We start from the raw sequence: 27,692 nt of genomic DNA, 5'->3' as shown, positions 1-27,692 counted from the left end.
GAACAATTGAAATGGATATTATTATATGAAAATACACATTCAAAATACTGGATTTTCAAATAAATGCACTTTGGGTAAAAGTATGAAATGGGTAATAGTACAGTGCTTATTCACAACAAGAAGCTAGGTGGCAGAGTAGATAGTGCTGGAGATTCATCTTTTTGAATTCAATTGTGGTCTCCTACAACCAGTAGCTGTGTGACCCTGAACAAGTCACTTGATCCTGTTTGCCTCAGTTCCTCATTTGTAAAATAAGCTAGAGAAAGAAATGGCAAACCACTGTCTTTTCTAAGAAAACTCCATTTGGGGTCCCAGCACAATTGAAATGACTGAACAATAACTTTGCATAATAGACATATTTACATTAAAATATCTGACATTAGTGCTAAGCCACCAGGAAATATGAATTTAAATTTTAAACAACTATTTCTGTATCTTGTGTAGTTCACAAAATTGTCTCTGATAATTCTGCAGCTGTTCAAAGTGAAATAGTATGGATATTAAACTAGGCACAGTTCCTAATCTAATATTAGATTAAACAATAGCTGATGTAAGGATCAGCTATTGTAGCAACTATTAATTTTGCAAAGATGTATTTAGTAAGCCTAGTTAAAGGCCTTGGTATAAGTCTTATAGAAACATGTTTTGATAAATAATGAAATATTTTTATATAGAAAAATACTTTAAAAATTATTTCAATACCTTTGATTTCTAAGGTGTCACTGAGCGACAATTCTATTTTATCTCCAATCCTGGTAGGATTTTTAGTCTCTTGAATAGCAGTTCTCTTGTAAATTCCTTTGTTAACTTCATCAAAGACCCAAAACATATTATACACTCGGGCAGTATAGCCTGCTAATTCGGTGATCTAAAAAATAAAATAAGTTAATATTACACTCTTATGAAAACACTAAATTAAATAAATAAATTACTTTTCCATTTAGTGTCAAACCTTTACAAATTATTATTTAATAATGATACATACATATTACTACCATAGGTAACTAAGACAAATAAACATAAATTATACAAAAAAGATAAGATAAAAATAAATTTAACTGAGTATACTCAAAATAATAAAATATTATTTTAAATATAAGAATTTCAAATTAAGCAAAACACTTCCAGATGATATTTTAAGGTCTTTCTCTGGGGTTGATTCTTTCTTAGCATCTAATTAGCCTTTATAGGAAGAAATTCCTTTGACTACAACATGCCATTAACTTGAAATTAGTATAAAACAGAAACATTAGTAAGTGAAAGAATTAGTCTTTCATTTCTTAGTTTTTTTCTGAAACACATTTGTTTTTATTATGAAATTAATACTAATCTTCCTAATGTCCGATTGCCCAAATCAGGAGCCTAAGAAATGCTCAGTTCTGAAAGAACAATACCAATAGTTATAAAAAAGAGAAATCCACTTACATAAGATACCAACAAAGGTACAGTAAAAACATCAATATAGGCCTTTTACATCCAGAGGCTTATCAGGCAATCACTAACCAACTTGAATCAAGATCTCTCTTTCCTTTTAAGATCCTGAGAAATTTGTTGTGTTAATCTAATAGCTCTACTATCCAACAAGGGAAGACCACACACAAAAGTAAGGTGAAAAGCAGGAATAGGGAAAGGTAGTTTGAGGGATATGATGTTCCCTAGAATCTAAACCAAGCAGAGCTGCTCTTAGAAAATGGAGAGTGAGTAATGAATGTGAAAATGAGTAAGGGAAGATTGAAAGCTGCTGTTTTGGGAAGTCAGCTCTAGCAATACTGACCAGACCACAGGGGGGGAAAAAAATAAAAAGACCTAAGGCTTAAGGAAGCATTACCTACAATTTAGGATTAACACTTGATAATAATATTTAAGCCACTAAAAATAAAATAAGATAAATTAAAAATAAAATTGTGTATGCAAAGGGAAAAGAACTGGACTATTGATAGCTACTTTGGTTTAAAAAAAGATATGGATTCATACTAGAGGAAGATAGTAAGGTTAAAAAAGCCACTCCTAAAAAGTAACATCAAATGATCACAAGCTCACAAAAGAGCTCTTGAAAGAACTTAAAAAGGAATTTAAAAAATCAAAGAAGAGAGAATGAAGGAAAAAGTCAAGAAAATTATGAAAAGAAAATTAACCAATTACAAAAGGAAATACAAAATATTAAAAAAGAAAATAAATCCCCCCAAATTATATATCACAAAGATTATTCACTATAATCAGACTGAATTTAGATCAGGAATGCAAGAATATTTCAATATTAGCAATAATTGTAAATGATTGTATTAATAACAAGAAAAAATCAGATTACAGCAAGAGATATAAAAAGCTTTTGGCAAGATAAAACATTCATTTCTATCAAAAATGCCAAAGTGCATAAGAATAAACAGATATTTCTTTAATAAGTTTAGTTTCTATTTAAAACCAAAGCTAGCCTTATCTATTATGTGAATAAAATAGAGGCTTTTCAATAAGATCATGGGCCAAAAAAAAAAAAAAAAATGCATTATCACTGATACTATTCAACACACATAGAAATGTTATCTATGACAATAAGACAAGAGAAATTTTAAAACAAACATAGGCAAAGATGAAACAAAATTATTGCTTTTTTCTCAGATGTTACTATAAATTATTTGGCACAGTGGATAGAACACTGGCCTAGAGTCAGGAAGACCTGATTTCAAATTTGTCCAAAGACACTTACTATGTGACTCTGGACAATATACTTAACCTCTATTTGCCTCAGTTTCCTTACCTGCAAAAAAAGAGAAAAAAAATCACAACTATCTTAGATTTGTTGCAAGGATCAAATGAGAAAATATTTGCAAAGTGCCTGGCACATAATAGGCACTTAGTAATTGTTTATTTCCTTCTTTTTTTCCTTTAGTAAATTTACAGAATATACAAATTTTAAATTTAAAAACAGGAAACAAATTATAAAATACTTGATCATCTACCTGTCAAAACACATAGAAATTATATGCTATAAAATATTCTTTGCATAAATGACACTTAAATAATTTGAGAAATATTCATTATTTGTGGGTAAGTTGAGACAAAATAAAAATGACAATTCTTCCTAAATTAATTTTATTTTTCCATAACTAAACTATCAAAGGATACTCTATAGAGCTAGAAAAAATAGCAATAAAATTCATCTGGAGAAAAAAGTTAATAATAATCTCCCCCAAAAATGATGAAAAAAAAAGTGGGAAGGAAGTGGGCTGAACACTACAAACCTTACACTACAAGCAATAATGATCAGAACAATTTGGTACTAAGAAAGAAATAGATTGATCAGTGGAACAGATAAGACAAACAATATACAGAAACAAACAAAATACAATAGCCTTGTGTTTAATAAATCCAAATTTCCTAGTTATTGGGGTAAAAATGAACTATTTAACAAAAATTGTTGGGAAAATTAGAAAACAGTTTGGCAGAAACTAGATACAATCTAACATCTCACACTATATACCAAGATGAGCTCCAAATAGGTTTGTGATTTAAACACAGTGACATCCTGCACAGATTAATGGAGTAAGGAATAAATGACTAGGAAAAGAATTCATGATCAAGCAAGAGACAGAGAGGATCATAGAAGGTAAAATGGAAAATTTTAATTATATAAAATTTTAAAGTTTTGATAAATTTGATGAATAAACAATTTTCGCAGAAAAAAATCCAAGCTACCAAAAGCCATATGAAAATATGCTCTAACTCTCTACTTATTGGAGAAATGCAAATTTAAGCCACATTTGTGATTCAGTTCTTACCAATCAGTTTTACAAAACAACAATAACAAAAATATCTAATACTGGAAGAATGTGGGCAAGCATTAATGCATTATTAGTAGAACTATTAAGTGGTCCAAACATTCTAGAAAGCAATTTGGAATGATATCTCCAAAACAACTAAACTGTACTTTCTTTGACTCAGAAATACCACTACTAGGTCAATACTGCAAATGTATTAAAGAAAGGGGAACCTATATGTAGAAAGATATTTAAAACAGCTCTTTTGGTATTGACAAAAAACTGGAAACTAAGGTGGGACACCTTATCACTTGGACTGGAGTTGAATGCAGATTGAGATTTTAAAAGAAAATCCCCACTTATTGGAGATCTTCATGCAAAAGCTAATGAACAAAGTGTTCAGCAAAATGCCTAATACATAGTAGGCCCTTAGTTTTAAAAGAGTTTGTTTTCTATCTGTGAGTTGGACTAGTCACCAAGTTTCCTTCTAGCTCTAGAAAATTTTTTGAATATATACTACTGTTGATGGATATTGCTCTGACAATTGCATCCAACCCTAAAACATTAAGATGTTTCATGGTTATAGGGAGCCACAAATGAAAAATGAAATGCTTATTATTCAGATCACACTAGAATGAATTTGATTTAGAACATTAATATATATATTTGGGATAAGTACTGCCTATAGATAACGAGTTGAAGCCAGAACTGATTAAGAAAATGAGAGAAGAATGTATTGCATTTTATAAATTGCATGGTGCTTTAAATGATCTCAAGGTGCTCTCTAGTACACAGACCCATCTTTTCAATATGGATCTTTTCCTAGTGATTCTCCATAGATGAAGATTTTAGACTATCACAATCTCTGTGAAATTAGAAGAGTGACAGAAAAGATGCTGGAGGTTTGCATGGTGACCACGGTTAAATTGTTGCATATTTTTACTGGTGACCTACATTCAAAAAGTGGCTTAAAGGATATTACTGAGGAAAAGTATGTTTGGAAAAGGAGGTCAGTCATATTACATCAGTAAGACTTAACAGATGGACAGCCCCCAGACAACATCGCTTATTCAATAAACAAAATATAGGAAGGCCTTAAGCAGGGAATTATCTACAGAGGATTCATTGAAGAAAAAAAGATTTCTGTCTGTATCAAAGTATGGATCACAGATGCACTGGTACGTTAAAATACAAACACAAGAAGAGCCCAGGCTGCAATAAGAGTCCATGGGAAGATAATGTTTGATTTTAGTGTAATAATTTCTATAATTGACTCTAACTCTTCCAGATGTCACAATTATTTCAAGGTACCTATGACACAAAATGCTCAAAAATTCATCAAAATAAACTAATTACAATTCTCTTTAATTTAAAAAATAAATGCTATATATCTTACCAGAAGCAGAAAAGAAAGAGGAATATGATGTACATCTTGAAGAATAAAGTAAATGATGAATATCAACAACAAAAAGGCTTTAGTCACTAATGAGATTGTTTTTCCCATGAATTCTGTGCTATGATTCCTAATTAAATATGACTTTCATTAATTCACTATTTATATTTTATTTATTTTTCAAATACCTTTTTTTTAGTATAGGCAATAAGTAGTATGCAGTACCTCCTTATATGAAGACATGATCCTTTCAATGGCATCTGCTCCAGACGCCAATAAATTTCGTGCAGTTGTAAAGGCTTCTGTACGTTCACTAACCATAGCTTGCTTCTGGTCGTCTTCTAAATCTTAAAAAAAAATAATTATTATTGTAATTGTCAAATAGCCTTTATCCCCATTACTGTTACACATATTTTTAATCAATTCAATTCTAGCTAAAAATTCAAAGTTTATTAATTTATGATGCATTAGTATTAAAGAAAAGTTTTACATTAAACTGATTTTTTTTGGGGGGGGGGGGCTGGACAGGGAAGAGATGATGAAAGTATTGATTCAAAGTATTCCGATCTATGCCTAATTCATGCCAGTTTTCTGAAAAGATATAGGCACAAAAGGACACATTCAAAGATCACCCAACAATTATTTAAAAGAAAAAAAAAAGATTTACTTAGCTACAGCAGGAGAATATTCAATAAGGATATTTATTGAGGGCACCTACAATTCTTTCAGCTGAGGAAAGCTCCCTTGCCTGAGATCCATTTTCAAGCATCAGAGCACCTTTGGAGCACTTGGTATCTGCTTTATACTCATGTAATAAGGAAATTATATCAACAGTATGAGTCTTTATTTCTCTAAGCCAACCAAGTCTTCAAGAAGATCATACCTTTTAAGGAAAAATCAATCTAAAGGAGGGAGGAGTTAGAATATTTTTCATAACACCTGTATTTTTAAGTGTTTGGGGAAATCAACAGAGTCCTACCTTTACACTTATATCATAATAAGAACCAAATGGATACTTGGCCTAAATATAAAAATATATATTACAAGCAAATTAAAAAGGATCATAAATTTAAAAATTTAGAGTTAATAGTCTTTATAGATAAAGGCACCCATAGCAGATAAAATGGATTTTGATTACATAAAACTGAAAATACTTTTTGAAAGTAAATTCAATATAGTTAGAAGGGAAGCCTATAAGTGGATATAGCAATTTTCTCATAAAGTTCTCATACATAAGATAATTAAAGAACTAAAACAAGCCTCTCCTCAATATGAAAAAGGACAGAAAATATGAAAGGACAACTTTCAAAAAAAAAAAAACATAAGTTAATAATAGCCATATGAAAAATATGTTCCAAGTCACTAATAATAAAAGAAATGCACATTAAAACAACTCTAGGATTCTACCTCACAGTCATCAGACTAGCAAAGATAAAAACAATTGTTGCATTCTGGAAAACAAGTTAGAACAACATACCAAAAGTCCCTAAACTGTATATTTTGATTTAGCAAGGTCAAAAATGTGTTAAAAAAAATTTCCAGCAGGATTTTTTTTAAAAGCAAAGAACTGGAAACAAAATAGATAGCAAAGCTGTGGAATGGACAAATGAAATGGATTATATTTTATTGTATTGTGAATTCATGCAGAACAAAATGAGCAATTTACAAGAGCAATTTACAGCAATTTACTAATTCACTATAATGTAAAGTAAAACCATTTAAAAACCTTTAAAACCATGATCAAAGCAGTTACCAATCATTACTTTAGAAGATTAATGGTGACCCATTTCTTCATATAGAAGTGCTAGATTAGGGATTATAGCAAAATAATGCTGAGATACAATTTTCCTCTAAGCAAGATCATTTTTATTTTAATTTCGTATCCATAACAGTAACCTGTATGCTGTTAGTAAAATAGGGCACTGACACCTCAGCAATAAGCCATGGATCTGAGCATGATCCTTTAATTAATTAGCCAAGCAATAATAAATGGTGGCAGTTAGGTGGAGAAATAGAGTACTAATCTTCCTAAATTCAAATCTAGCCTCAGACAGTTTCTAGCTGTGGTTCACTAGGCAAGTCACTTAACCCTGTTTGCCTCAGCTTCCTTATGTGTTAAATGAGCAGGTATCTTTGTCAATCAGGTATCTTTGCCAAGAAAATCCAAAATGGGGGTCATAAAGAGTCCAACAAGACTGGAAAAAAAGAAAAAAGAAAAAGCTGAACCACAAAAACAATAACCAATAAACTTGGTCAGTGGTCTCTCTCAATCATCAAAATCAAGAAGTTAAAACAAACAGGATAATTTAAATCTAAGTGACTGATCTTTTGGTTGACCTGACAGTACATCATTTGGACCTCCCTTGGCAAAGGTAAAACAATCCCAATTGGCAGACATTTTAATGAGGTGGGTTGAGTTATCTCAGCTAGAGGAGCTGAGATATAGGATTAGTCAGCAGCTAGGGGAAGGTGGGCTGGCCTTCAGTGTGGCTGGTTGCACCCCTCTCTTAGACTTAAGGAATACTAGTTGCTTTTTGACACCTAGGTTATTTCAATCACAGTCCTCTCGCTGTTGGAGAACGACTAAATTCTAATTTTGAAAAGGAAAAGTTCGGATAAGGGAGTTGTCCCCAGGAAAAGTCTACATAACCGGTTAAACTAATTGGTAAACTGAAGGGAGGAAAAGAGTCCCATTTTAAATTGGTAAATGAGTAGAGGTCCTGGGGGATGAGTGATCCCATTCCTCAACTGGGCCTATGTTGAACTGGGAGAGCTAAGATGGAATTTTGACAAAATAAAAGAATGGATTAACAAAATAATATTATCAAATGATTAATTCTCCTCTAGATGCAGGATAAGTTTTTTAAACAATTTTTTTTGTTCATTTGTTTTAGTTAATCATCCATATTTGTTAAGAGAAAAATTTATTAAATGCTTTGTATCTGCCAAGTACTTAAGCTAGGTTCTTAGAGATTCAAAGACAAAAAAATGAAACGATTGCTGCCTGACTTGAGGAGAAACTCATATATGTGTGTGTATATACATATATACTATATAGATATATGATTTCACAAGTTAAGATATCATATATAAGATTTTTTATTCCATCCTTACATATATATATTATGTAACATATCTGATTATGTTCTATATTTGTGTATTATGTAATTTTAATGTAATTAAATTATGTAATTTATTATTTTTATTTTATTTATATCATTTTAATTTATATAGTTGTATATTTATTTATATTAATTAGTAATTAATTAAAATTATGTAGTGTATATGTAACATATTATGAAATTATATAATGTAGTTCCATATTGATGTTAGTAGATTACATATATATATAATATGTATTCGTGATGTATTAATAGACTGTATATGTATACTTTAGGTTTATATAGTACATATATTATAAATTAATATATTACATATTTCAAGAATAGGGTTAAAATAAGATCATCCCATTATTAGCTTTAATACCTTAACTAGGTAAGACCATAGATTTTAAATTCAGTTTGAACAATCCTTCAGACTAGAATGATATTCCATAAGAACTGTGTTTCGACAGGCAGAGGAAACTTGGCAACTTGAGCTTGCCCAAAGGAGCATCTATAAATTATCAAGTGAATTAAAATACATTTTAGAAATTGTTGCAATTATGGAGTTCAATCATTAGCACTCTAACCCCCACATCCCCATCAAGAAGGAATCTCCTAGAGAAAAGGCTCACCTTTACCCTCAGCCTGGTCCCTTTTCTCCAGCCCCACTTTGGCTGGAAGAGGACTTTAAAGCTTCGAAGAGTTCAAAAGATTTTTGTACTACTTATCTTTTTATTGCTGTTCCAGTTAGCATCCCCAAATCAACTGGCAAACAATATTCACATTGAGTCAAGGACCACTTTACCATATTTAAAAGGAACTTCTTGAATATCCCACAAATAGGGAAAAGAACTTCAAGAAACAAAGAACTGTTAATTAACCCCCAGTCTGAGGGAGGAGTCACTGATTCCTCAAGTGCCACATTTTGTATTTAGACCATCAAGAAGCTGTCAATGCTTTGAGGGTTAGTTCTTTGGAATCAATTAAGTCTCTAAAATAGTTTCAACACCTTTGAAAGAAAAAAATTAAAGTAGCCTGTAAGGTTATTGTTGTTTGTCCTTCATCCTCAAATAGGACCATGACCTCAGGGAGGTGATGCCATGACATGAAAGTAAATTGCATTTAAGTGAGGGAGGGCTGGGCAAGGTCACCTACCCCACTTTCCCCTCCAGAGGCCTCTGGGCTCAGTGGCCAGATATGGATCAGGTGGACTGACTCTGGAGCCTTCAAGGGGTAAAGTTAGGACAAGAACACCACCTAATTGCAGTAATGCCCTCAGACATGTTTTTATCACAAGCTTTAAACACTGTGAGCCTGCATCTAATATAGAGGCAATGTAGAACAGAAGAAGCACATAATTGTTTGTCCATGAGACCTGATCATAGTCATACTCCTCCGTTAATTAGCCATACAATTTTGTCACATTAGGCAATCTCCTTAAAGAACTCCAGGCCCCAGATCTATTTTGAATGAATTGAACTAAGTGCACTCTAAAAATTATTCTAGTTTTAAAATACTACTTAAACATTTTGCATCATAATTCAGGAAAACAAACAAAAAGTCCTCTTTACTACTTTTCTCTGGTTTTCCCATTCTTTTTCCTATTCACCTATCCATCCTTAAACTTTGTCTTCTTTATCTTTTTTATAATTGTGATGGATTTAAACATTTCAGAGAACTCTAAAAATAGTAGTACTGAAAATGTAATGTGAATAATAATGAACACAATGGTTTCATCACCTTGAGAAAAATAGATTTTATTCTTAAACAACAAATTGCATGTATCTTAGAACCTTGGGGAGAATGGAAGACTCTGGAGGATCAAATAAATACCTTAAGAAAATGATTTGAGAAAGCCCATTTTACCTGTGTTATGATATTACTCTTCAATGGTTAGCTTTCAAAATTCTCTAAAAAATTGCTAGGAAATGTCATAATTAAGTTTTATAGTTGCTTAATTATTTTGAGATCATATTTTATTTTATTCAATCAATGTCTTATTCTAGCATTTTTAAGTTCATAGAATGAGCTATTTTTTAAATGTCTTTTTTCAGTACCTCCCATAACTTAAAAAAAAAATGTTTTCATCAACCTTAAATCAGCTACAGTAATAAATTCTTCATGTGTCTTGTTTACTTCTTACTTATCTCACTGGGGTTAATTTGTCATTATTAATAACTACATTTTTTCTACTCCATGTTGCATGCCCCAGGGTTCTATAATAAGCCAGTGCATCTAAACAATATTATTGCTAACTATGCTATAGTCTTGTCATTAGGTTCTCCTCTAAATACACTTATCAGAAAAAAAAAACAGTATTTCCTTCTGAAATCTTTAAGATAATTGTCATATAAGTTAGAAGTTTAATCTGAAACATCAGATAATTTTTCTCATTGATTTTAAATGTATTTTTTTTCCTTCATATGCCTTCTCTTTCTGTGTCCCAGTTATCTCTTTCATAGTTATCTGTATGTCTGTAACTCTTAACCTCCCAAAAATAGAGAGGTAAGTTATTTTTTCTTTTTGTATTCCTGTCAAGGCATGGAGCTTTGTAAAAAATAAACACTTAAACTAGAAAACAGGATCCAAAAAGACCTTGACAAAACATTAGATTAAATTGAATGAGATTGCATTTAATAGGGATAAATGTTTTATCCTTGTCATTAAAGAATCAACTCCACAAATATCAGATGGAGTTGGTATGACTCTTTGGCACTTTGTCGGGAAAAGTTGTAGGTGTTTAGAGAACTACATACTCAATATGCAACATCGGGGTTAGGCAGAAGTCAATATGCAGCTGTATTATTTGGGAGAGGGTCTTACTTCCCCAGTGTTTCACTTAAGACCACTCTGGAGTATTGTACTCAATTCTAAGGAACACACTTTAAGGAGAAATGGAGAAGTCCCAAGAAGAGCAACAGAGGCCCCTATTTCAGGGTTGTCTCTTTTCTGGGCAATTTCTCTACTTTGAACCTACTCTCAAGTTAGATCTCAAGATGGGGGTTTCCTTTTATGAAGTTCTGGATGCAGTTGGAAGAGAAAGAATGAAACGTTGATGGAATTGTTCCCTGGATCACAGGGCACTGATAAGAATCAGGGAATTACCACCCCACACTCCAGCTGTCCCCCACCCACTCCCCCATCCCCACTCCCATGGAGGTGTTGTGTCCTTTCAGAAGTCCCAGTCATGCCCCTGAGGTTAAATTTCTCTATAAATCTGTCTGTGGTCCATTCTATCTTTGCTGGACCCCTTTGGGTCAATCCACCATGGCCCGCCCTCTGCCTCATTCCCCTCTCCCCTCTCCCAAGCCAAGTGTTTTCTCTCCTCTCCTCTCACTCCAGTGTGCTGTATACTGTCTTTCTTCTTATCCTCCCACTATGCCATAAGAACACTCCTTTTTATAGCTAACTAACCTTTTGGGGTACAGCTAAGGGCATATCCCAGTCTCCTGGCTAATTGTGAGTTCCACTAGGGAATCTTTTGTTTGCCCTGTGCTCTCCCAACTCTATTTCATATTTACCATTCCTTATGTCTATTGTCTCTCTCTTCATCGTATCTCTAACCTCTATTCCTAAACAAACCTGCCTTTTGCCAAAGAGAATGGCCATTGTGAGTTCTTCACATCACTGAACCCCAACATTTAGTGCTCTCCTAGATTGCATTATCTGGTGCTTACAAACCACATAAGTTGGTACATCAGCCACATCACCTTGGTTTCAAGAGTATACACTATGACTCCATCAGCATGTTTTCTATTATTAATTTACAGGTCGTAGATTCAGCTAGCTCTCATCAAAACATACTAAAGTGGCATTGTAAAAACAATAGCTACAAAACGTTCCTTATCCATAATCATGTGTCAAAATCTCCCACAAATATATACAATGAACACAAACTTAAGAGTACCACAATAAATATTATAAATATCCAAATTAATTATAGAGGATATATGAAGAAAGATGCTATCTGCATCTAGAGAAAGAACTGAAATAGAAGTACATATAGAACACTTAAATATATACACCTATTTCTATATAATGGTAGTCATCGTTGGGGGGGAGATTGGAGGGGAGAAAAAAAGAAATCTATAGAATAACTTTATTGCGTATTTGAAAGGAATAGCAAGTTGTTCATAGTAGACTTAAAGTTTCATATGCCATCATCTTTTTTATTGTGTTGTTATGTAAATGCTTTATTCCATAAATTAAAAATAAAATTAAAAAAAAGAGTACCATAACAGTGAGAGACACATATACAGAGTATATGTGGAAAAGGCAACTCACAACTCTAGACCTTCAGGATCTTTTCCTTTCTCTGGAGAATATTCACTAGGCTTATTATCACCAGAGATTCATGGGTTGCTCTGCAGTTAAGCTAGACTCCCCAGGGGGGTTAGTGTCTCTGCTGCACAAGGGGACTCCCTGGGATTTGAATGGATGGTATTTATATATGTCATATAAATTCTCTTAGATGGACAATTGTAATCTCTATCATTGGCAAATTGGGGCCCAGATGGAACACTACAATGCTCTTTCAGAACAGGCAGAGACCTTTAGCCTAGTTCTGACAGAAACCTTTCTTTGCATTTCTATTTCCCCAGAGCCTTGCTCAGCTCCAAGGCTTGCCATTCCCCAGACAGAAGAAGGAAGAGTAGAGACTTAGTTTTTACCTTTGGCAGCTCTTCCTGGTTCAAGGACAGGTTGCCTTCATGAGAGAACTCACCCTAACTTACAATGTCCGTCTTGCACATTTTTCAAATCACTTCTGCTATTCAGGACATAGCTAGGCAATGACTATTCAATGATCTTTCATAATTATTCAGTGTTTTTTTTTTTTTAATTCTATTAGTCTTCAGGACATCTCTGCAAATGAAAGGCTAAGGAAAAGTTACAGAGGGAATTTGTGCCAGATGAAAATTCAGTGTTTTAGTCTTTTCATTTGCATGTGGATTCATATCAAGTGAAGAATTATCCACTAATGCTTGAAATGGATTCACTCTCTATTAGATGCAAATATAATTTGAATTGGACTTACCCTTAGATCTCCTGGCCTCAGCATAATGCTCTTAATAAACAACAAATTTTCTGAAGTCTAAAAGGAATATACTTTATCAAGTCTGGTTGAAGGAACAGAAAGAAAATGCTGTCTTCAAGTGTGTTTAAAGATCTATCACATGAAATTTAACCCCAAAAGGGAGAATTAGGAAAAATCAATAGAAGTTGCCAAAAAATATGTAAATTTAGACTTGATGCATGGAAAAATTCTTAGCAATTAGATCTATTAAAAGTGAAGTGGGTATCTCATGAGGTAGTAAGTTGAATAAGATATTTTCATTTAAAAGTTGCAAGACCTTTTATGGGTTATGACATATAGAAGATTCTTACTTTAGGGTTATATTATTATTTATGCATATTATAGCTTTATGTGTATATATTCATTTAATTAATTCTGTGAATTAAAACTACATTTTGTAAATGAGGAAGCTTAAATTTATTTTTTAAAGTGATTGTGAAAAAGGGGATAAAAACTAGTACGTGGCAGAGGAAAGACTTAAATTTACATCTTCTGACACAGGTCCAGTTCCTCTTCCCAATAATTATAGTAAAATTGCTACAATCACAGTATTACTAAAATTAAAATAAGCAAAAATTTTAAAAATTATTTCTACTTAAAACCCATATATGAAATAAAATAGAAATGTCATTACCACCATCTGCAAAGCCAGTTGCAGTGATAATTGGTACAGCTACCATAATCAGTCCACTGCTGCTCCAGACATACTTCATCAAGAATTGTTCTATCATAATGTACCATAAGCGTTTAGATAAAATGAGATTCATTTGCTCTGCTAGAGCCTTGTAACTTTTCTGGAGTTGTTTCATTTCTACCTATAGGGAAAAAAGAAAAGTATTTAGATTGTATGTCTGAAAACCCTTTTACCCCTCCCCAGTCTAGCAGCTAATAAACATAGTTTCTTTAAGTAGAATTCTTATTATAAAATGATGTAATGTTAAATATAAAATTCCTAACCCTTAATTGTATTTCTATATTTTGATGCTTCTGAAAAGCATGTACATAACAATGTCTTTTATAGTGATACCAGCATTTTCTTCAGAAAAATAGTTGAAAGTAATCTGTATTTTTCTTTTTGCAATGAAAATGTATTATTATATTTCTCAAGTGTACCTTTTTACTTAAGTAGAGGCTAAGGCTTTAAGAAAATAAACTGTGAGGGGCAACTAGGTGGTGCAGTAGTTAGAGCACCAACCAGCCTTTGAAGTCAGAATGACCTTAGTTCAAATCTGGTCTCAGACACTTAACATTTCCTAACTGTGTGACCCTGGGCAAGTCACTTAATCCCAATTGCCTTAGCAAAAAAAAACAAACAAGAAAATAAACTGTGACAATAAAAATGACAATTCTTCCTAGATTAATCTGTTATTTTATATAAATAGAAAAAAATAATAAAATTCATGTGGAAGAACAAGGGAATCAATGAAAAAAAACAAAACAAAACGTGAGTTTGTTGTACCAGATCTCAAACTATATTATAAAGTTGAAATTATCAAAACAATCTGGTAATGGCTAAGAAATAGAGTGGTAGATCCGTGGAATAGGTACAAATTACATCATATAGTAAATGACCATAGTAATCAAATATATGACAAATCCAAAGATCCAAGCTTTTGGAAGAAAAACTCATTTTTTGATAAAAACTTCTGGGAAAACTAGAAAACTATAGACCAACATCTCACACCATCTCACACCCTACACTAAAATATGGTCAAAATGGGTACATGATTTACACATAAAGAGTGACATCGCACGTAAATCAAGAAAGCATGGAATAGTTTATCTGTCAGGGTTAAGGATAAAGAAAATATCTATGACTAAAGAAGAAAGAAAAAAAATATACAATATAAAATAAATAATTTTGATTCAAATTAAAAAGTCTTTACATAAATAAAACCAATGCAACCAAAATTATAAGGAAAATCGAAAACTGGGAGAAAAATTTTGCAACAAATATCTCTGATAAAAGCCTCATTTTTCTCAAATATATAGAGAATTGAGTCTAATTTATAAAAAATACAAATCATTCCAAAATTGATAAATGGTCAAAGGATATGAACAGGAAAAAGAAATCAAAACTATCTCATATTAAAAAAAAAGCTCTAATTGCACATGTTTAACTTATATCAGACTGCTTGCTGTCTTGGAGAGGGGAAGATAAAAAGAAAGGGGGCAAAAAACTTGGACTACAAAGTTTTACAAAACATGAATGCTGAAAACTATCTTTACATGTATTTGAAAAAATAAAACATGACTTTTTAAAAGGCTGTAAATCACTATTGATAAGAAAAATGCAAATTAAAACAACTCTAAGGTATCATCTCATACCTATCAGATTGACTAACATGATCAGAAAAAAAGTTGGATGTTGGAGGGGATGTGGGAAAAGAAGGCCATTAATGCACTGTTGGTAGAGCTGCGAACTGATCCAAACATTCTGGAGAGCAATTTGGAACTATGCCCAAAACTATGTATACTCTTTGATCCAGATAAGTCCCAAGCTACTGCTAGGTTTATATTCCAAAGACTTCCAAAAAAGGGGGGAAAGGACTTATTTCTACAAAAATATTTACAGAAAAAATTTTTTGTGGTGGCTAAGAACTGAAATAGAAGGGATGCCTGTCAACTAGGGAATGGCTAAATAAGTTCTGGTATAGGATTATAGTGGAATATTTCTGTGCTATAAGAAATGACAAGCAGCATGATTTCAGAAAATCCTGGAAAGACTTATATGAACTGATACAGAGTGAAATAAGCAGAACCAGAATGACAGAATATTTTAAAGTGAAGAATTGTGAATGACAGTTATTCTCATCAATACAATGATCTAAGACAATCCCAAAGGACTAGTGATGAAAGCATACTATCCACCTCCAGAGAAAGAATTGATATTGTTTGAATAGATTAAAGCATGCTACTATTCACTTTCTTTTTTTCCCTTTTATTCGTCTTCTAGGCCAAAGTGACTAATATGGAAATGTCTTTACATAATTGCATATATATAATCTATATCTGATTACTTACCATCTCAAGGACGAAGAAGGAAAAGGAAGGAAGAAGGATTAGAATTTGGAACATGAAACTTCAAATAAAAATGTTGATACAAAAAAGAAGGAAAAAGGAAAATAAATTGTGGACTATAAATATTGAATGTATTCGTTGAACTAAGTACACTTTTTGTTTAGAATTAAATTACTCTTACTCTAGATATTTAAGAAGAATGAAACTTTAGAAAATGTATTCTGCAATTCCCTCTGTGATTAAAAGAGTAAGAGGGCATATATTTTCATAGAAGTTTAGATGTCAGAGGAATCTAACCCACTGAGGAAGTGAAACAAGACTATCTTTTTCTGCAGCAGCAGCATGGACCCATCTCACATTTCAACTATCACCTTAATTTTAGCCTTACCTTATGTCCTCTGTAAAAGGCAATTTCTTCCACATTGGCTATAATTCGGGAGTGCACATACCGCAAATACCCTTTCCTGTGAGCTTCTTCAGCCACCAATTTACCAAATTTGGGAGAGCATGCTTTTAATACTTTGGCAGTAGCATACACCACAAGCCCTGCCAGCAAAGTAGGCCCAATCGGGCTTGCTCCTCTGGATGTAGCAGTCTGGATGAGAGTATAGGAAGTCAGCATTACATCCAAAATGGGTTTGGTCAAATTAGAATACAAGTGAGCAACAGACTGGGAGAACATCATAATATCCTCAGTGAGAGACTGATCAGGGTTTGCAAGTCTCCCATCCATATTGATCACCTTGTAATAAGTCTGATTTGTGAAATAGGTCTCATAAGCATGGTCTACCAAACGAGTTCTGAAAGCCAAAGCAAGCTTGCATTCCAGATACCTTATTGCACTGTTCACGAATGTTGCAGGAATTGCAATCATAAGCCATTTGATTAATTTAATGATGAAAGTCCCAGGTTTTTTTTCCACTATGCTCTTCACAATTTTTCCATCTAGACCAGCCACATAGATCGAAAGAAAAGTTCTTGAGATTAAAGCCACGGAATGAAGGCATAGCCAACCCGTTTCGGTGGTCACAAGTTTGGGGAAGAGAATTTTCCGAAGGTGCAGAAGCTGTTTGAAAAAATCTACATTCACTCCGGGCGCTTTCTTCCAGGAGCCCTCGGAGGAATGCAGCTTTCCCCGATTGTCTGCAGTGGGACAGAGCTCCTCTGGCTTCTTCTTGCTGTCGGACTGCTTTAAACGCTTGCCAATAACGGGGTAGAGGGTTTTCAGAGCATATGCCGCAGCCACCAGGCAGGCAGCCCTTTTAGCAGTCCTAGATCTGGTCCATTTCACTCGATTTGCCGCTGCGTTTAACATATGGGTCATTTTCTCTGTCGCGCTAATCCAGCTTTCCAAAAACAAGCAGACAAACAAAACCCTCCTTATTTGTTTTAAATATCCATGATCTTCAGAAAGTCCCAACTGATCTTTCACAAATCACTTAGTCCACGGTCAGCAGCATTTCCCGTTGTGACAGATGCAGCGGAGGTTAGAATCGACTATTTCTATCCCCCGGTTTTATCTAAGAACTTGGAGCTCCACAAAGCTTGCAAGCCACAGCTATAAACTCCTCCCCTTCCAATCCACTTATTGGCTGCAAAGAGAGTGGGAGCTTTGTAACCGCGTAGTTTCTCTTGGAGCCTTGAAAAGGGGAGGGGAAGGGAGAATGGAAGGCAGAGGAAATGTGTTGCTTCCTCAAAAAAAAAAAAAAAAAAAAGCTGTATAGAGAGTTAAATGCCTCTGAAGGGGTTGAATAAGGGCAGCTGGATGGGAGCAAAACCTGACCTGCCTACTGAGCATGCTCTGCGCCGTCACTTGGGAACAAGTTTTAAGATAGCAGTCTTCGTTGTCATCGTCACCAGCATCATCATCACCATCACCACTATCCCTAACACTTCTCTAGATTTTAGAAGCTGCGGTAGGAAGTAGAAATCAAACACGGGAGAATCTGCAAGGCATATAATTTCTGGGACAGGAAGGTTTGAATGACAGTGTCTGAAATAGCCTGGGGATGGTACTTGCAAAGCAGAGAAAGAAAGTGGGAGGGGCATTGAGGAAAGCATTGTCCCCATAGATTATTCTTTCTAATCCTCAAATGTTTGTATTGTAGGATCACTCCTATCCCCTGAGATCTTGTGGAAAGATCTTATTTCTACTGTTTATGACTTTTCCTGGGTCTCATTTGGGATATGTCATTTTCTCCAGTTCATCTGAGAGCTGAAACTGGGGCAAACACAATTAAGTGACTTATCCAATGTCAAACAGCTGGGAAGTGTCTGAAGCCAGCTCTGGACTCAGGAAGAAGAGTCTTCCTGACTCCGGGTTGGAGATTCTATCTACCTACCACCTAGCTGACCTGGGTAGACCATATTATAGGAGATATTATTAGTGTATAAACGAAAATTGGATCCATTATTCGTTGTATCCCTCTAGTTAATTTGATTCTCTGAAGCCAAATAACTAGGAGTAAAATTTATTTTACCAACTTAGCATTCTTTTCACCTTTTATTGTAAACTCGGGGAGTTTTTTTTTTTTTAACTTTTTTGGGTAAATAACATTTTCCTGTTTGTTTGGTAGCTGAACATGTGTCTAGAAATCTGTTTATTAGTGGACTAACATCAGTAAATACTAGATATATTTCCCTCAGTGCTTTGTGCCTTTTCCCAGAAGTCTTGTAAAATGTTCTTTTTCTTTAATTTTTTAAAATTGAAGATAAACTAATCTTACTTTCATCTTCCTTGATCAACTGTTAAAATAAAGATTCAAGAATGCTGCTAGCCAGGTTAAGACTTTATTTGTAAATCTATGACATTTAATTGCATTCCATTTTGGGGAGAAAGACACAATTTCTAGTAGTGTTACAGTTGATATTTATAAATTCTCATTCAACTTACTAAAAAGTTACATTCTGGGAATTCTGGATTTCCTACCTTAGCATCTACTTGTGTTATGCTATAAATTGAAAAAGACACAATAACTATGTTTGACTACACAAGCGGAACTTTAAAGTCTGTCCATACAAATATTTCCTGGCATTTCAATTGATCTTCATATGGAATGTTCTTGAATCCTTCACATTTTGGTCACCCTCTTCTGGATACTTAACAGTTTCTTAATCACAAAATGGAGGTTTAAAACAAAAAGAAGTAGTTCATTTTACATACATTTATTGTCATTATACTTGCTCAGAATGTGACTTGTTCCATAAGTGACCTCAGACAGAAATTGTAATTAATTCTTTATTAAAAGTAAAAAATTACCATGCTACATGCAGATGCTATAAGATAGAAAATAGGATTTATAGGAGAACATAAGGGATAAAGTATATATGCAGCTTCCCAAAAAGATAATTTAAACTTAGGCTTCGTTGAGAGTTATAGTGTCCAGGATAATATACAGTAATGCTATTATTGACTATGTCCTGATCATGCAACATCTGGAATACGACATACAATTCTGGTTCTTCATATTCTTGGAAGAACATTGACAAGCATAAACGTAATGCTGATGGCAAGATTATAGGATAATCAATTCTGATGGACATGGCTTTTTTCAGCAATGAGATGATTCAGGCCAGTTTCAATAATCTTGTGATGAAGAGAGCCATCTGTTCGCAGAGAGGACTGTGGGGACTGTGGGAACTGAGTGTGGATCACAAAGTAGTATTTTTACTTTTTTGTTGTTTTTTGATTGCATTTTTTCCACTCATTTTTTTCCTTTTTGATACTTTTTTTTCTTGGGCAGCATGATAATCATTGAAACTGGTTGGAATCAAGCTTTGAGTTTTTGGATTTCTGAGGCACTGGAGGAAGAGAATTGAATTTTGTTGCAAGCTAGTAGGTCAATTTGTGCAGATGTGCTGTATGAATATGGTATACTATGGAATATTAAATGAGTATGTTAGGAGCTTATGAATTGATTTCTCTACTATAAATTCATTATGTTTTTTGTATTCTTGGTGTTCTAGATTATGAAAACTGTTGAACTTGTTTCTCTTTTGTGCATACTTCCTATTTTATAAAAGTTGGAGAAGTCATTAAGATCACAGAAAATGTCTAGTCTCCCATCTTGTTGGTTGACCCAGAAGATCTTTTAAAAAATAAGTTTTTATTGATAGCTTCTAATACTTATATAAGTCTCTCGCTCCCAAAGTCAGCATAATAAACTAATTCACTGGAAAGGTACAAAAATATATGCAATCACCTCTCTTAATATTTGTGATTTGAAACAATCTTTCATGTAGTTAATACTTGAAATTTTTCTTTTGAGAATTGTTTTTCATCCTTTGAACACCTATCTATTGGCAAATGACTTTTAGTCATATTGACAAATGGGTTTTTAGTACATATATATGTGAATGTATATGTTACATATTGATATATCTTGAATACCGAACCTTTAACAGAGAAATTTTATATAATTTTTCCCCATTTGACTATTTCCCTTCTTATTCTAGACACATGTACAGAAATTTAGTTTGAAGTGATCAAAATAATCTATTTTTTCATCTTTTGTAATTCTTCAATCTCTTGTTCAGATAAAAGTATTTCTTCTACCCAGATGTTTCTTTAAAAAAAATAATTTTCTCCAAATGTTTAATCTTTAATATTAAGGTCAAATATCCGTTTAGGATGCATTAGATTGTGGTGTAAGTTGTAGTCAAAGCCTCTTTTCTGCCAGACTGCTTTCCAATCAATTTTTTTTTTATATCAAATGTGTTTTCTCCCAGCTAAGTTATGTTTCAGGATCCTCCTTGTTTAATCTGTTTCACTGATCTACCAAATACAAGAGATTTTGATGATTGCTATTTTATAAAAGTTTTAAGTCTAGAAGTATTATTTCCTCCTCATTCCTCTTTTCATAATTTTCCTTAATATTCTAGATATTTTTTTTCCAAATGAATTTTGTTATATCAAGTTCTATAATTCATCTCAGTAATTTGATTAGCATTAAAAGGTAATTAATGTTGATAGTATTGTCATTTTTATTATATTAGCATAATCTAATCATGAACACTGAACATCCTTCTAGCTAAGTTATTTTTTAAGGAATCCTTTGTAATTGAATCTATGTCTTTTGTGTGCTTTGGTGGGTTGATTCCCAGATATTTTGTGGATTTTCTAATTATTTGGAATAGGATTATCCTTTTCCATTGTGCCTAACTTCCAGAACAATGCCAAATAATGCAGGTGTCAGAGAAGGCATTATGGCATGATACAAGTCCCTCTCCCTTTACATCCCTAGTTATGCAGCCAATCACTGATCTATACTCTGCCCTGGTTACCTTCTGTTAGGATTCTTACAAGGTACTAAGTCAATGGAATTGATTGAGATAATAATTATCTAATTTAGCATGGTTCAGTATGATTGATCTGATCCTACAAGGTGATGTTATGGGCCAGCACTTTAAACAAGGTACTAAGTGGAATTGAGGAGACAATGGTTAAATCTAGTTTAGCATAGATTTAATCCTACAACAAATAATGATTTCCTAGTGATATAATAATACTCAGTATGGGGCATATAAGGAGGAACTGTCAGGGCCAGAAGGACAAGCCCACTAAAAGACAAGCGCACTAGAAGCTCTGAGAGGCTAAGACAGAGTCATTCCATCTTCCACCCCTGTGCTGCCTGGAGACATTCGAAGGGAGCTAGAGGCAGAAGCTGGCAGAGGCAAAGGACTAGCGGCAGGAGCTCTTGGAACCAAGAAGAGAGATAGATAGCCCTCTAAGAAAACTAACCGGGCCCCAGGAAAGGAGACAAGACTTGGAAAGAGACAATAAAGGATTTGCTCCATTCGAGGTGATAACATCCAACGCAAACTAAGGCAGCCTCAGGTGTTGCGGATTGGGAATGAGATAAACTGGAGGCAGAGGGAAGAGGAGAGAGATCAAAGAACAGCTTCACAGTCAGGGAGGTCAGAGAACAGCAACTGTCTCTCAATCTCTTTGTATCATCTTCTCACAGAGGAGATCCATTCTGGGTTGGATCTCCAGCAGCCACTGTCAGGTGGCTTCCTTTCTCTATTTGCCACAAGTTTTCCTTCCCCCAGGTGCCAGTTTCTCCCGAACCTTGACTCCCTTCTACCCAAGATAGGAAAGGTTGACTATTCAAGCACTACCTCCCCCAGGGTAAGCCCCCATCTCCTTTGACAGAACATCTCTCTTTAGCCATAGGAGTATTTATCAGTGGGACTCCCATTTTAATCATTTCCCCTTCTCCCTTCCCCTCATTGTTAGCCCTTGCATCACTCACTTTTCTCTTTTTCTCTGCTTTCCTCTTTCCCTATCCTATCATGCACCCTCCATAATATAAAGCAAGGTATCCATATGCCCCATATCCACCTTGCCTTCACCACTTTCTCTTTTTACACATTTAGAAAGAAGCTTCTTACTGTTCTCTCTGCTTTCCCTATTGCTATTGCCATCCTTGACTGCTGCACTTATTCACTTCTTCTGCATTTCTATTTTTTGAGGTGCCCGAGAAGCAAATAATCTTTTCAGTCCTGGTTACCTTTCTAAAAAACATTTCAAGTGATTACTATTAAATGATTTTTTTTCCCCCATGTGTGACTGAGTTCAAAATTGCAGGATTAGTCACCTTTTGCTGAACCTTCAACTCCCTTGCTTTTTAGAACACATTATTCCATTCTCTCCTGTTTTCTGGCAGGATGCAGAATAGTCTTACTTTAATTTTTTTTTTCCTTTTTATTTCAAAGTCTTTACCTAAGTTCTAATAAAATTGCCATTTCAGAACTGAATTGTTCATTTTAACCACTATAGGTTAGTAGCCTTGAGGGTATTTTTATCCTGGCAATGATCTGTGAATTCTTTTGATTGTTATTTCATTTTCTACATGAATATAGAAGCTTTAGGAAGCCAAAAAGACACAAAAGATAATTATGGCCTTAAATGAGATCACAATCTAATAAGCAAGACAGATTCAAATATGTACAAACAAGTTTTTTTCCAGTATTGATAATAATTAAGAGAGGAAAGGGACCAGAATTAAGGTTTGTAAATAAAACAAAACAAAACAAAAATTTTAGATATAACTTAAAAGAAGCCAGGAACAGGGCAGGATAAGTACATTTAAGAAACATTAGCATAAAGAAGGTAATTAAGAGGCAGGTAGGGGGTACAGTGGATAAAGCACCAGCCCTGCAGTCAGGAGGACCTGAGTTCAAATTTGGTCTCAGACTCTGAATACTTCCTAGCTGTGTGACCCTGGGCAAGTCACTTAACCCCAGTAGCCTCCGGAAAAAAAAAAGTAATTAAATCATGGGAGCTGAAGACAGTATCAGATGTAATAGGACAAAGCTTCTTAAACTGTTACAACCCCAATATGGAGTTACATAATTGAATGTGGAGGTCATGAAATTATGATTTATGATCAGTAAATATTTGATTTGTATACCTATTTTATATGCCTATATACTCAGGATCACAAATTTCTTAGGCAAAAAGGGATTGCAAGTGGAAAAAGTTTAAGAAGCCCCACAATAGAAGGAGGTCTAGAAAAGAACCCTGAGAGACATCTACAGTTAAAGGACATGAATTGGAAGAGCATCTAAGAGAACCAAGAATGAATGGTGTTCCAGAAATCTAGAAAAAGATACTATTAAGGAAAGTCATCAACATTGTTATATCAGGGGTCAAAATAAGGACTGAGTAAAAGGCCCTTAAATTTATCAATACAGAATCCTTAGTAATTCTGGAGAGAATAAGCCAAGATTAAAGTGAAGATGGAAACAGTAGGGCACAAAATCTGGGTGATCCAAGATAAGGAGGAAAGGAGAAAATGGAATTCTTAGCAAATGACTATCTTTTTTTCTGTGAAATATGAGACAAAGTCCTTTTAGGGAATGAACCTGACTTGAGCTGGCACCCTGTTAGTGCATAATGAATGCTGCAATTAAATGAGGCACTCAAAGGTCTTTCCTTTCCTTTTCTTTTTTTTTTTTTTTTTTTGTATTTGTTTTAAACTTAAGAGGGGAAAAAATTGCCATGTGTGCAGCACAACATGAGAATTCAAAATATAAAGCAATTTTCATTTCAAGAAAGCCTATATGATAACAGTTTCACACTCTGTGTTCAGAGTTGTCCATCTTTGCTTCCCTGTAGGTTTTCTTTTGTTCTCTGCTGTGCACATTTCACTTTATTCTTTTTCCTCCTTCGCATATACACATACATATACATGTACACATATACATAGATTTTTTTATATACATATAGACATGTAGACTATATTATGCTTGTCTGTTCTGTTTCTCTGAAGGTGGAGAACATCTTCTTAAGTCCAAGCCTTTCTATATTTTTCTTACTCCATCAAGTCATCATTTCCTATACCATAGCAATATTCTAACTTTATACTGTCTAGTTAGTCTAAGATAATATTGATTTATATGACTGATATATAGTGTTTCCCTATTTTTTTGGATTAAATCTATTTTAGCTTAACTTTACCTAAGATCTTAATTACTATCCCTTTTTTACATAATATTCTACTCCTGATCTTTATATTTGTATCCATTTTCTTTCCCTCCTGATGCCTTTACTTCTACCCACTACCTTGCCTTCTTATTACTTAAACCAGCCCTCTCCCTAAGTCTCTCACTTATCCTCTTCCCCTTAACTTTCCTTATCCCATTCCTGTTAATCTAGAAAGCATATCTCTTTTCCATTCATCTACACACCCTTCTATACTCTCCTCCTTATTCTATTCCTTCACTCTCATTTTTTTAAAAATTTAGAAGACTTTTATTCCCTTCAAAATTTATGCTGTTCTCTATTTAACCTTGATCTGATGAGAGTAGGGTTCCTTCTAAAACTACCTCACTTATTCTCTCCAATTCCTATCCCTTTAACCCTTATTTCTTTCTGAATTTAAAAGATTTTACCTTTCTAGACATTATATATATACATATATCTATTTCCTCTTTAATCCAGGTTCCAGAATTACCAGATTTTCTCTCCATCTAATTCCTGTGTCAGTTTTGCAACTTATTTGAATAAGATAATTACTCTTTTTACCTCTTCCTTCACGGTTTTGCTTTTTACAATCACATCATACTCAGCTCTAACCCAATCTTTTTTTTCAAACTACCCAATTACTAATGACAATCTTAGACGTAAGTTTACATTTTCCACATACAAAGCAAAAACAACTTGTCCTTATTGAGTCCCTTATAATTAGTCTTTGATATTTAGCTTATATTTTTCTTGGATCTTATATGTCAAATTTACTAAGTACAGGTCTTTTTGCAACAAAAACAAAAACAATGAAAAGTCTGGCTTTTCATTGAATGTCCTTTTTATTATTGTTATTCAGGATTATGCTTAACTTTTTTGAGTATAATATTTTTGACTGCATCCCATTCTTTTGCTCTTTGATAATAAAGTGTTCCCAAAGCTGCAGTCTTTCAATGTAGCCACTGCTAAGTTTTCTGTGATTCTAATTGTGGCTCTGTAATTTTTTTTTTCTTGTTCCTCATAATTCTCCTTGAACGGGCAGTTTGAGTATTTGGCTCTGATATTCCTGTATGTTTTCCTCATAAGATCTCTTTCTGGTGGTGATCCATGAATTTTTTTTTTCCTCTTGTTTTAATACTTCTGGACAATTTTATTTAATTATTTATTGCATTACTGTATCAAGACTCTTTTCTGAGTTCAAATGTGGCCTCAAACACTGAGTGATCCTGGGCAAGTCACTTAACCCTGTTTGCCTCAGTTCCTCATGTTTAAAATGAGCTGGAAAAGGAAATGGCAAACCAGTCTAGTATCTTTGCTAAGAAAACCCCAATGGGGCCACAAAGAGTCAGAAACAACAAAAACAACTGAACAACATCAAAAAACATGTTTATCTTAATTGTTATGGGCCAGAACTCTGAACTTGAAATAAGGATTCTTATAAGGTGCTAATTCAGTAGAATCGATGAGATACTGATTATCTAGTTTAGCATGATGCTTAATAGTTTTGTAAGTTCAGTGTGATTGATTTAAGCTTACAACAAATAATGGTTTCCTACTGATGTAATGATTGGTTTATAATCAGTGTAGAGCATATAAACTAGGAGCCTCACTCCTAGTGAGCCAGATTGATTCAGCCAGATTGATTCAGAGCTAGGGAAGCCAAAGGACTAGAGGCTAAAGCACAAGCCCTTAGACTCAGCTTCATTCATCCCATCTCACACCACCTTGGTGGTAGGCTCTCCTCCATTTTCTCCACTGAAACCAAGACTCCGGAAGGCCTTTAAGAAAGCTAGCCGAAGCCCTCTTTGTAGTGGCCAGAAACTGGAAACTGAGTGGATACCCATCAATTGGAGAATGGCTGAATAAATTGTGATATATGAATATTATAGAATATTATTGTTCTATTAAGAAATGACCAGCAGGATAATTTCAGAAAGGCCTGGAGAGAGACTTACATGAACTGATGCTGAGTGAAATGAGCAGGACCAGGAGATCATTATATACTTCAACAACAATACTATATGATGATCAATTCTCATGGTCGTGGCCCTCTTCAACAATGAGATGAACCAAATCAGTTCCAATAGAGCAGTAATGAAATGAATGAGCTACATCCAGCAAAAGAACTCTGGGAATTGACTATGAACCACTACACAGAATTTCCAATTCCTCTATCTTTGTCCGCCTGCATTTTTGATTTCCTTCACAGGCCAATTGTACACTATTTCAAAGTCCGATTCTTTTTGTACAGCAAAATAGCTATATATATATATATATATATATATGTAGTAAATAACATTTTTAACATATTGGTCAACCTGCCATCTGGGGAAAGTGGGGGGAGGGAGGGGAAAAGTTGGAACAAAAGGTCTTACAATTGTCAATGCTGAAAAATTATCCATGCATATATCTTGTAAATAAAAAGCTATAAAAAAAAAAAAAAGAAAGAAAGAAAGAAAACTAACCAAAGCCCCAGAAAAGGAGACAAGATAATAAAAACTTTTGTACTTTAACCCCTGGCTACTCTTGTGATGATTACTGAAATGAAGGCTACTTTTAAAACCTCCAGAAAACTGAACTAAGAACATTATATTTAATGTCTGATTTTAAATGTATGTTTCATCAAGGTCCCTTTTTACTTAAAACAGAGGGTCAAATATCACAATTTTCCTGACAGGAAAAACATCTCACTTTAAGTGAAACCTCATTATAATTTTATTTAGGACAAAGTTATTCAAATCAAATCTAGATTTAGAATTTTAAATGGTATCATATAGAATCTCAAGTTTCCCACCCAGTCTAATACCTTCAGTAGGTGTAATGGGCTGAGGCTCGAGTTGATGCACTGAGGTCCCAAGAACGTGAGGCTAAATAG

At 33.9% G+C, this 27,692-nt stretch overlaps 1 protein-coding gene across 1 annotated transcript in view; it reads right to left on the bottom strand.

Annotated features, from left to right (window-relative positions):
* Positions 1 to 27,039, bottom strand: part of ABCD2 (ATP binding cassette subfamily D member 2) — a 114,036-nt gene extending 86,997 nt beyond the window's left edge. Inside the window, exons 1-4 of the mRNA XM_051963156.1 lie at positions 16,736 to 27,039; positions 13,961 to 14,141; positions 5,374 to 5,495; positions 703 to 868 (exon numbers count right to left, since the gene is read on the bottom strand). Of these exons, the coding sequence (XP_051819116.1) occupies positions 703 to 868; positions 5,374 to 5,495; positions 13,961 to 14,141; positions 16,736 to 17,671 (1,405 nt within the window). The 5' untranslated portion in view covers positions 17,672 to 27,039. The remainder of the gene's footprint in view (positions 1 to 702; positions 869 to 5,373; positions 5,496 to 13,960; positions 14,142 to 16,735) is intronic.
* Between the last annotated feature and the right edge of the window lie 653 nt (positions 27,040 to 27,692).

This window comes from Antechinus flavipes, chromosome 5 (genome assembly GCF_016432865.1).
Source record: "Antechinus flavipes isolate AdamAnt ecotype Samford, QLD, Australia chromosome 5, AdamAnt_v2, whole genome shotgun sequence".
Taxonomy (NCBI): domain Eukaryota; kingdom Metazoa; phylum Chordata; class Mammalia; order Dasyuromorphia; family Dasyuridae; genus Antechinus; species Antechinus flavipes.
The sequence above is the reverse complement of the archived record's forward strand: the minus strand, read 5'-3'. Positions and strand labels throughout refer to the sequence as shown.